General features: G+C 35.3%; 2 protein-coding genes across 6 annotated transcripts in view; one reads left to right on the forward strand and one right to left on the reverse strand.

The window, feature by feature from the left end:
• Positions 1 to 10,594, forward strand: part of LOC125652086 (myb/SANT-like DNA-binding domain-containing protein 4) — an 11,604-nt gene extending 1,010 nt beyond the window's left edge. The window contains exons 2-6 of one of the 5 annotated variants that reach the window (XM_056164447.1): positions 866 to 949; positions 3,380 to 6,808; positions 6,960 to 8,082; positions 9,082 to 9,226; positions 9,787 to 10,594. In XM_056164447.1, coding sequence (XP_056020422.1) covers positions 7,782 to 8,082; positions 9,082 to 9,226; positions 9,787 to 10,054 — 714 coding nt within the window. In that variant the 5' untranslated portion in view covers positions 866 to 949; positions 3,380 to 6,808; positions 6,960 to 7,781 and the 3' untranslated portion in view covers positions 10,055 to 10,594. Of the gene's footprint in view, positions 1 to 865; positions 950 to 3,379; positions 6,926 to 6,959; positions 8,083 to 9,081; positions 9,227 to 9,786 lie in introns of those variants that run through there. The other 4 variants (XR_008802795.1, XM_056164446.1, XM_048881053.2 and 1 more) reach the window with 4 other exon arrangements.
• Positions 10,595 to 10,668: 74 nt separating this feature from the next.
• LOC125651266 (putative nuclease HARBI1) lies at positions 10,669 to 11,590 on the reverse strand. The gene is made up of 2 exons (XM_048879841.2): positions 11,175 to 11,590; positions 10,669 to 10,954 (listed from the first exon to the last, which is right to left on the reverse strand). Exons 1-2 carry the CDS (start codon positions 11,588 to 11,590, stop codon positions 10,669 to 10,671), a joined length of 702 nt encoding a protein of 233 aa, XP_048735798.2.
• Between the last annotated feature and the right edge of the window lie 522 nt (positions 11,591 to 12,112).

Raw genomic sequence — 12,112 nt, forward strand, 5'->3', positions numbered from 1 at the left:
AAAGTTTAGATAATGCAGACAAACATGCAAAAAAGTTTTTCTTGTGTATTTGCAAGTGCACGCAGGTATTTGCAGTTTCTTATGAAATAAATGTGAAAAAATCGTTTGCCAATTACATGTACATACTGATATGATGGAATAAGCAAAGAACATAAAATATTTATTATTCATATCAATTCTTGCAAATTACAGGTGCATGAAATATGTATAATACATGTATGTAACGCACATGGCATACAAAACAAAAACAAACAACCTCATCAGATGCGAACATCTATTCAACAGGTACAGGAGATATGCACTTACTAAAAATGTTTGATTCTCTTTATTCTGATAAATCCGCGAAAGAAAAAGATAAACTTCATTTGGATCTCGACAGAACTTCATAACACGTTGTCCTTCCACTATACAGACTGCGAGACACTTCAACCGTGTCAATCAAGATGTTTGGAATCAGGGGAGATATCAGAGTCGAATAATTTTTCCTGTATTGAATGTTCGACTGGTTAGGGTTTTGCAGTTTATAGAAATTAGGAATCTGATACATATATACACTTAGCATATGGTTGGATATATTGCGTGCACAATTCAAAATTTATCGATTATCAAATACAAACTAAGATATATATATATATATATATATATATATATATATATATAGGGAATACTGATCGGAAATATACTCCTGGGAGAAAATACGGGCATTATATTTGCGATCCAAAACAAACAGATGATTACACAAATAAATATATAAAAGGAAATGTATAAATGAAAATATAATACAAGATTCGTTGCGTCTTTGGAAATCATATAATCACAGTGTAGTTACGGTCACTTTGCATGTACATGTTCATTGATTGAACAGGTGAGAAAGAGAGAGAGAGACTATCCTACTTCGAAGTGCAATATCATTTCACAGAAGGAAAGAAAATTGATCACTGATATAAGGGTAAGCTTACATGCATTAAAAATTTCCAGTTATTTTAAAATTTGTTATATACACCGAGTTGCATCGTTTCTTATATTTGAATTCATCATTAACAATAAAAGAAATATAAGTTTGAACTTTGCAAGTAGAAAATACTTACTTTGTATGTTAGAATAACGGGAAAAGTAAATTGTCAAAAAAGAGGAGGGTAGACCAGGCCCCCTGCCCACCTTAACCCCCTGTGTACGTGCATGATCTACCATTTACATACGTTCAATTCGTTTTGAAAGAAAGGTGCATATATACATTTTATTAAATCCCAAAGGAGCTCGAATTTAGGTATTTCCTTATCAATTATTTTTACTACAAGATTCGTCTCCAAGAATTTTGAAAAACATCAAGATTGAATGCAAATGTGGGTTTCTTTTAATTGCATCCGACTCATTGGGGAAAAACAGAACTATGCAGCTTTGTTTTTATTGAATATCTAAATCACTATATGAATCTGGATGCAAGGTGAAGATAACGAACAGTGATCAATCTCATAACTCCTACAAGCAATACAAAACAGACAGCTGGGCAAACACGGACCCCTGGACACACCAGAGGTGGGATCAGGTGCCTAGGAGGAGTAAGCATCCCCTGTTGACCGGTCACACCCGCGTGAGCCCCATATCCTGATCAGGTAAACGGAGTTATCCGCAGTCAAAATCAGTGTGCCAAGAACGGCTTAACAATCGGTAGGAAACACGTCAGACAGCATTTTACCCAATGCGAGGTTGTATTGACGAACTAGATCGTTATAACGACCATAGAATTTGCGAAATGCTGACTTCAATCGAGACTGTTGAAATCCCTGTACCATCAACTTGTTTGTCAGTAGCTTACCTCGATTTAAAAACTGATTTAAAAAATCAATTATAGAATGTTTTTTAGTGACCATATAGATATTGATACTACTAATGAAAAAAGAACATGTTTATACCATTGCCTTTTGTAAATCCCACTTATAAATCATAGTATACTGATATTGTATCATATCAAATAAAACCTCAACACGAATTTTACTGATTTATAACTTATTGAATTAGAAATTTCGGTGTACAGCGGTATGTCTATTTTCAGTATATATCCATTGAGCCAGATCTACAAAATGAAAATATTTATAGATAAATCACACTCAAGCATCAACGTAATCATCATAACATTTTACAGAAACGTTAAAACACACATATGCTTAAGTTCTACAAGGCATGCATGCGATTTCTCTGAATACAAGTATATATATATTCTTGAATGAAGTTCCTACGTTTAAATATAATCTTGGTCTTTATGCATTTTGATCCCCTATTGTGGGCCCTATCCTACCCCTGGGGGTCATGATTCTGACAAACTTGAATCTACACTATGTCAGAAAGCTTTCATGTAAATGTGTTTTGACGAAACTTTACCCAAGGATGCTTTGCGCCAAGTTTGGTTGAAATTGGCCCAGTGGTTCTGGAGAAATCGAAAATGTAAAAGGTTTACAGACAGACGGAAAACAGGCAATCAGAAAAGCTCACTAGAGCTTTCCGCTCAAGTGAGCTATAAACGGTGGTCCTGCATCTTGTTGTCTACAAAATCAAATCGACCGATCAAAGAAATATATGTATGCTCGTGGGTACATATCATAACAGTCAAGAAAAGATTTTCAGTCTTTAAATCTCCAAGTTTCTTGTCATCTTCTAGAAAATGTCACATGTAGCACTGAAAAATTACTTCACAGTCCACACAGACAATACACTCAAATATATCTCTCATATCGACAACTTTGTGAATCCATTTCTAGTAAATTATATCTTTTACATAGACGTAGAAAATATCTCGCCCTTTATACAAGAAAAGTCTTTTACAATGCTTGCATACTTCCATATATTAACTACAGGAAAACACAGTTATAACAATCCCTAGGCCAGCGAAAAATCATCCGTTGTAACAAAACTTTATCATATCCAATAAACTTTTTATTAATTTCCTCACTTCGCAATCAGTGTGGATTAATTATAAGCGTGCTTTACTATATTGCCTAACTCTATGGGGGTAATGCTTCGTCGAAATAAATACTCCGTATGTATCTACTTATCATACTCGAGGCTGTTCATGATATACCATCTTCACCACTGTTTGAACAACTTGAATGACTTAGTGTTCTTAAACAAGTCGAATTTTGCAAATACGTTTTCGTTTTATAAAAATTTCTATTTCATAAGACATTGTTATATAAATGAGTTGTTTGTATTTCAATCTTCTGAATGTTATGGTTTACAATTTCAATTCAATAATGATCTGTGTATTCCTTAAAAACTCTATTAAATACTCGGGTTTGTTACATCGAATTCATATTTACATGTATGTTTGCTTTTTTTTTTTTTTTTTTTTTTTTTTTTTTTTTTTTTTTTTTTACAATTTTAGATGCTGCGTTCAATAATCTTCAAAAATTGGGTTCACTACCATGAATTCCAACGTTTAGAATTCAGTGAGGGACTAAATTTGATTATTGGAGGCAATAACAGTGGGAAATCCGTAATTTTTGAAATCATAAGGCGTTGTATGTCTACCAATTTGAGTGCAACTATCACTTCCTCATACGGAGAAAGCAACAGGTCATTTGCAATATGTAAATTTTCGAAAGTGCCTGGATTGGGAGTGCTATTCTCTGGAATATGTAGATATTTGGAAGAAGAAACTAGGCAATTTAGCTATGTAAAATTCATCATATACAAATTAACAGATGAGATATACAGTTGTTGCGCCAATAAATACACTTGCAAAGAAAATGTTTTAATGGAGGACACGGTTTTGGCATCAGAAAAGCTGGATATTACTAATGAAACAAAATGGAAATGCATCTATAACTTTTTAAAAAATGAGGAACTCCCGCAAGATGTGAATACTTTTGAAGAAGAGATTGTTAACTTATGCAAGGGTTGTGACTTTCAAATAAAAGAAGAAAACGAGTGCCAAAACAAACTGAAAGAGTTAGATAACAGATTTGTAGCAACTTTTCCGATGCGATCTATTGGTCCTGCGCAGTGGACTAAAAGCAGTAGAGTAAATGCAAAGCTACGAGTGGAAAACGAAGAATTGACTAATGAGAGAGCAGAGATAATCCATTCTCTTTTTGTGAATGAAATGAGTGGTTTTGATAGGAAACTGTCTGATGAAAACCTCAGGAAACTTACTCACCCAAAACAGTACAGACTTAGTCGAGAAGAAATTGGAGATAAAACTCACGTCAGAATAAATGATCAGAGCCTCTTGAGAACCCCAGAGGGTATTGTAGAAGCGGTGCAATTTGCTCTTATTTCCTCTTGTAAAGATTTCAATACCATATGTTTAGAAGAACCAGACAGAGGAATGCATACACAAATGGTAGAACGTCTCTGTGATATCATTTCCGGATCAAAGGATAAAGTATTTCTGATAATTTCCCACAATACTTCATTCGTTAACCGTTGGACGATACCTTTTACATTTGTCTGTGTTCCAGAGAGAAGCAACCAACAAAAACCCATACATCGTGTGATATCCCTGAAATTGTTAGACGAACCTATGAAAGCTAATGTCCAAACACTTGCTGATACTGATGATCTGAGAAAAATCCTTTTCTCCTCCAATATCCTCTGCGTGGAGGGAAAGGTAGACAAGATTTTGATTTATGCTCTTTTTGACTATCTTATAGACCGTGTTAATCACAATGATTTCATCCAAATTGGTGAAATAGAAATAAGTCGCAATGAAATACATTATATTTCAAGTCATCAGATTGTTGCATTGGGTTCTCACACGATGGAAGGACCAGTAAGGAGGTGTTGTGAGATATTAGAGGTCAAGTGCACGAGTCTATTAGATTTAGATGCATTTGTGAAAAGCACAGACAAAAAGAAAGAGAGCCTGGTACGAGTCCAATTTGAAGAATACGAACGTGCAAGTTCTTTTGAAGATTTAAAAATATTTTGCGAAACTCAAGATGGATTTAAGAAATTAGCTAAATTGAAAGAAGAAAAGAGAATTTTTTTCTGGAAGGTGGGGCGTTTGGAAGAAGTAATACTAAAATGTTTGTCCAACGAACAAATCAAGAAACATTTTAAATCTGAAACTGATTTAAGGCATCTCTCGGAATGGGATTCTGCGGATAAAAACATGAAAAAGAGCCTTAAAAAATGCCTTCTTGGTTTGCCTAGACATGGATTCAAAGCTCTAATACAGGATTTGGTTGAGTTCCCCGAAATTGTAAGGTTCATCAATTTAATGAAACGAATGTACAGCGTAGACTCAATTGAAGCCAATGTCGAATTCTGAATTGACGACTAAAAATCCCAAAGACTGTTTATCATGAATGTATATAACATCAACGAGGCTGCATTGTGTTGTTAGTGATTTAGTAGTAGGTAGTGCATTTGGAAAAAAAGATGAATATTTTCTATACACGATCGATAAATTTGATAGCTAAGTACATTTTAAGAGTAAACTAGGAGATGTGATCGATCGATCGATCGTGATGACTAAGTATAGACCCGGAAATATGATCGTTCGAACCACAACAGAGACACAGTGTAAGAAAACGAATGATTGATTGATTGATTGATGTTTTCCGCTACACTCAACAATTTTTCCGTTATCTGGTGGCGCCCAGTTTTTATTGGTGGGGTGGAAAAGAGAACCCAGATACAATGTACCTGGGAAGAGACCACCGACCTTCCGAAAGTAAACTGGGAAACTTTCTCACTTACCGGCGCGAGCGGGATTCGAACCCGCGCCGACCAAAGGTGAGAGGCCGTGTGATTTTGAGCGCGATGCTCTAACCACTCGGCCACGGAGGCCCGTATTCCAAAAAACACGGAGCCGTATGAAGTTCAGGGCAGTATTCACTGTCATGATCGTGTGCAGGATTGGACAAAACAAGATGGCAGACGGCATTTCCAAACAAAGGTAGGCTCTTAAAACTCTTCATTTTACCGACTTATTAGACGACGAATTTATGAATTTAAAACACTGCCTGGCCAGGGAGGCATCATTAAGTTGATTGGTTGTTGGAATTTTTACTCATGTACACGTACAACTCTAAATTCATTGATCGAAGTTGACGATGTTGCCTCGATAGAATCCGAAGCGGGCGAAGATGTTTCTAATCATGTTTTCATGCATTTTAAGAAAGATACTTTCGGTAAAATAGACTCTGCACATATCTTTTGATGAAAACTTCAACCAGTGTATGCGATTTGTCCCTTAAATTGCCTTGGTTAGATAGATATCTTGACTTGAACATTTGCTAATGTGCAGGATTGGACTGTGGTCGTTTCCACGATAAACGTGCCGGATTGGACCTCGATTTGGGTTCAGGATTGGACCCTTTCTTAAATACATGCATTTTTTCTCTCCCTTGCATGAAAACATCTTCGCCCGCTTCGGATTCTATCGAGGCAACATCGTCAACTTCGATCAATGAATTTAGAGTTGTACGTGTACATGAGTAAAAATTCCAACAACCAATCAACTTAATGATGCCTCCCTGGCCAGGCAGTGTTTTAAATTCATAAATTCGTCGTCTAATAAGTCGGTAAAATGAAGAGTTTTAAGAGCCTCCCTTTGTTTGGAAATGCCGTCTGCCATCTTGTTTTGTCCAATCCTGCACACGATCATGACAGTGGTATTTCTGTTGGTGATTTAGCCGGATTTGAAATGAAATATTTAGGGTTTGTTTTGTGAACCAGACGTTGACCCTACATTAGACGCAGGATTGTTAGTGGCAGCTGAATCGGCGACCAAAAAAGCTATTGATGCCTTCCAGGTTTTAATGTCGAAAGGACGAACATTTCAATATCAAGAAAAAATGTTCAGGTAGCCTTTGCATCTCAAAGATAATTTTACATGTACACAATATGCTTTAATCCTGATATAAAATAACATATTGTCAAAGTTGAATTTTAAACAATAAAATGTTCAAATAAAATAAAATGTTTTCCCTACCTACCTATCCTATTCTTTTCAGGTTGGAATAGGAAACACACTATTTATTTATCTTTGCCTAATGTTAACAACAAATTAACAACTCCACTTTGTGGCAAACGGGATGACTGGATACTTACTCCTCCTATGTATCTGATCCCACCTTAAGTGGGTCTGGGGATCAGTGTTCGTTCGTTGCGGTGGTTCAGTGGTAAAGCGTACGTTTCGTAACCTGGAGGTAGTGAGTTTGAGCCCCGCTCGTGCCGGGTGTAACTAAAACAAGGAACAGAAAACGAAACGGAAGACGGAACGGAACGGAAAATATTGTTTGCAATAAGTATGCTGAAATTACAGAGAGAGCGGAAAGTCACCCACAGTATCCACCGTTTCTTATATTTCATACTAATGCATATGTATTTTAAAATTATTAACTTACCATGAAAAATATTAATAAAGACAACAAAATAATCATTCTGAAAAAGACTTGAATTTTCAAATATTATATCCAATGAATAAAAGCCCCCCCCCCCCCCTCCCAACAACAACAACTTTGTAAAAGATAAAATAATTTTTTATAACAATTTTCCCCAAACATATCCTTGTTCAATCGAACTTGCTTTTATTCTTAATTCAGTTCTACACCTGGGCCGGGATTCATAAAAACATTTAAGTTTTACACTTAAAAGTCTACTTAAGTACTAAATGAGTACTTAGTTAAGTAAAGCTACTTAAGTATAATTCATAAACTCACTAAGTGCTATACTTAACTAAGTAAGACACGCGACACTTAAATATATCTTAAGTGCTGAAAGGGGGGGGGGGGGCGTGTTTAAAAATAGATTTCGGTACAGACGATAGAAGCAAAATGGCGGATCAAATAACAGACGAAAAGAGAGGAAAGAAGAGAAAGGCAAACTGGAAGCAGGACGAATGTCTGATGCTGGTGACTATGGTAAATGAGAAGAAGAACATCCTGAGGTCAAAGTTAGGTCCCAGCTTAACTTCAAGAATGAAGAAGGAAGCTTGGGAAGAGTTGACAGAGCAACTGAATGCCTCCGCCGTTAATACACAGAGGACAGTGGAGGAAGTGGAAAAGAAGTGGCAGAATCTTTTGTCAACCTCCAAAGCAGAGATTTCCAGCTATAGGAAAACAACAAATGGAACAGGTAACATTTGTCGAACTCAAACAATCCCTTTTGCAATTTTGTTCATATATCTTTAGGTTGAATGAAGAATTTCTGCAGAACGGGCGAGAAAGTAACATATTAAGGGTGATGTTACTATATATTTGTTGTACCCCCCCCCCCCCCCCCCCCCAAAAGAAATGTGTCTGCGTACGGTTTCCCGACCGACACTATTTTTATCCCCTGATCCTAAATTTTTTATCGTATCTTAGCCCGAAAATCCTTTCCATGAATATTAGGGGTCCAATCATATGTCGTCTGTTGGGCGGATCGCATGCCGGTATAGCTATTAATTTCACTTCAGAGTTTTCCAAACGTACTGTATCTAGGAAGACAACGTATGTTGTTGTTTTTTTAAATTGTGTTTAGGGCAAAATGGAATTGTCACACTGCCCCCGTGATCGCGTGACCACGTACTTCCCCTTACTTGAAACAGTGTATTGATTTTTTAAAAATCTATATTTAGCATTGGCAAACGATGACGTCCGAGAAAGCACTCATAAATAAAGAGGTGGATCTTTAATTTCTTACAGGCGAAGATAGGTTTTACTGAGATTTGACTTCATTTAATGTTTGGTTGTGGGGTTTTTTATTACCAATTTTTATGCTCAATTTTGAATCAAAGAAAAATAAAGAAAATAGTCACTGTATATTGAGATTTTTATTTTATATCAAGTTTTAATCAACTTTAGTTTGAATATATAGTGCAAATAAATTCAATAATAAACCATTTTTTAAAATTAGCATGTCATTAATCTTGTCTTTTGAAAAAGATGAATATTATATGTGTATTATTTAGTAAGTATACAGAAATAATTTTAAATATATAACATTGATATTGGGGTGAAAGTGGGCTCACAATAGCTGTTTTGGAATATATTTAAAAAAATACCGCATATACACAGTGAAATTACTTTATAATAAAATTATGGCCAGCTACTACAGTAAAGATATTATGTTTCTATAAAATTAATTAAACAGGCGGAGGACCTCCACCCAAACCCCTGAGTGCCATAGCCGAGACAGTGCAGATGGTGATTGGGGAAGAAAATGCCATCATTGATGGAGTACAGGGAGGGATTGACTCTTCCTTGCTTCAATTGCTGACCAATGATGGGAACATTTGGTAATTTCAGTATTAATTTACAGTCATAATGGAATAACAAGACTGTAAATATAACCTACTTTAAATGTATCAAGTTGCTAAATCACATGAAATTTATTAATATTGAGTGTATTGTGTTAATCAATGCCAATACTGGTATCACATTTCTATTTCATATGTATTATTTTTAAATTAAATCCACTAACAGGTTCAAATGAGCGTTTCATACCTGTACATCGGGGTTTTATCCATCTGAGTATATATTGTACATTTTTACTCTCTTAAAAAACATAAAATTTGCAAGACCTACATATAGACCTATTTTCCTTCTACAAATACATAATCATTTCACAAACACATCTTGTTTTATGGTGTTAAATTTTTTGTTTAGATTAAGAAAAACCCAAAAAACAGCAAAACTTGACTCTCTGCAACAGTCTGTTCATGTGTATATACAGTACTTGTGATCCCACAGAATTATTCATGTAATGAGTTATAAATATATCACTTCCAAATTATCAAAAAATAATGCCAAGTTTGTTATGCTTTACTGACTCATTATTTCTTTTATTTTATTGTAGTAATGTTCAGATTGTTCAGAGTGAACCTGAGTTCAGCACGACATCGCCTTCTATCATACCCCTCTCACCAAGATTGCCATTGCCAGCTCCTCTACATGTTCCTTCAACCTCTTCCTCTGTGCCAGCAGGAAATACATGTACAAGATGCGCCCAAGCCCAGACAGACAACCGCGACAGACAAAGTGAAATAGAGGAAATGACAATTCGGAAACTTCATCTCGAAATTGAATATTATGAGATGAAATTGAAAAAATTGAAGGAGGAATAGGTGATGATGATCTGTATTAAATTTTCGATTAATGATAAATAACAAATAGGTATTTCTTGTGACAAGAACTGTTTACTTGTACAAAAGATTTGATCTTCTGACATTGACATTGGAGTTTGACCTACTTTTAAAAAAAAAAATTAACCTTGAAGTGGTGCATTGCTTTAATGACAAACATCCAAAAGCGGTGGATCATAATTCTTGATTTTTACTTGTTTATCTTTAATTCAATCTTGTCTGAATATGAATTACACATGAAATACATAAATCTCATTATATGCATTAAATGCATATGTATATAATTCACATAATTGCAGATCTTGTTTAAAACTGCATTTGATATTTTTGTTCATATTTTTGTTTCATAGTTTGGGACTCTGCCAATAGGCAAATGTCCTATAGTAATGACTGTTTGCCTGTGAATCCTGGTGACTTTGAAATATTTTGTAAATATTCACTGTTTTTTATACTGTATTTTAGTACATGTTCAAATTAAGAAGTTGTTTTTGGTTTTAAGAAAAAAAAGTACTTAAACACAAATATATTATTGCTATATTTTAATAAGATATCAATGAATGAAAATTTCCGTGCTACAATTATGTCTCAAAAGTGAGTCACAGCAAACAGTTGTCTGTACAACGTCCCATTGTTGTTGCCACGGACTGCTCCCCATCATGGTGATTCGTATCATCATCCTCAGCATCATTGGGGTTTTCATCTGGGTCTTCATCAGGAATTGGAATTTGTCTATCTTTACATATATTGTGGAACACGGCACAAGCTATGATTACTTGACAGGTCTTTTGTGGAGAGAGGCGTACTTCACCATGTAATACATGGAAACGGCGTTTCAGCTGACCAATGCCCCTTTCAACAATGCTGCGTGTTCTTTTATGTGTCCTGTATAATAGTTAAATGAGTTTTTACTTTATATAATTTAATTTTACTTTATATATATATATATATATATATATATAGTAGTTCAGGGTTAATCCCAACTGGCTTTGGATCTTGAATTATTCATTCAAATACCTGACTCCCCTATAATAGTAAAATTCACACGTTTGAATTACATGTTTGTTTTATATTTCATATCAACTTATATGGTATGTAGTCGTACCTATTGTAGTTAGTCTGGGCACCCGGTAGGGGTCTCAAGAAGGGAGTGAGTAACCATCTGCGAGATGGATAGCCACTGTCGCCAAGGAGATGGGTGTGCACTGCGATGTGGTTGTTTTCAAACAAAACATGAAGTCCGCTCTCCCTCAAAATCCTCGAATCATGGGTTGAACCAGGCCACTTTGCCACAATATCAAGAATTTTGTAACTGGCATCAAAAACAACTTGTACATTTATGCTGTGGTAATGATGACTGTTTATAAATTCATTTTCATCAACACTTGGGGCAATAATCTGCACATGTGTCCCATCAATAGCACCAACAATCCCCGGAAATCCTGCGACTTGGAAAAAGTGCTCTTGATTTCGACGAATTTGGTCAGCTTGCACGGGAAACCTGGTAAATTGCTGCACCATTCTGTCCGAAAATAGGCTTTGCAGTGTCACTGATATTGCCCTCGAAACTGTAGGCTGCGAAACACCCATGTCATCCCCATTACATAGTTGCATTTTGCCCGTTGCTAAGTATCTAAGTGTCAATAATAATTTCTGGGTTGATGTTAAAGCATGATTTCTTAAAGATCTCGCTCGAATTTCATTACCAATAATGTTTTCAACGAATTGGATTCCATTCATATCTAATCTGAAACGTTTGATCAATTCTGCATTTGAATATTCCCTTAAACAATCTTTCCTCTCTTTAAAATTTCTCCTGTTCACCGCCATTTTCTCTTTCAGATAATTTTTTAAAAAGTATTTCTTATCTATTTAAGCCACCTTCCTAGGACACTTAACTTAAAGTCAATACTTATGTGCTAAATATGTTTATGAATTACACTTAAGTATTTCACATACACTTAAGTGGTAATTTGAGAATTTAAGTGTAAATTCTCAGATTTAAGTATTTTTTAACACTTAAGTATTTGCTAAAACCTTTTA

The sequence above is a fragment of the Ostrea edulis genome, chromosome 5 (genome assembly GCF_947568905.1).
Source record: "Ostrea edulis chromosome 5, xbOstEdul1.1, whole genome shotgun sequence".
NCBI lineage: Eukaryota > Metazoa > Mollusca > Bivalvia > Ostreida > Ostreidae > Ostrea > Ostrea edulis.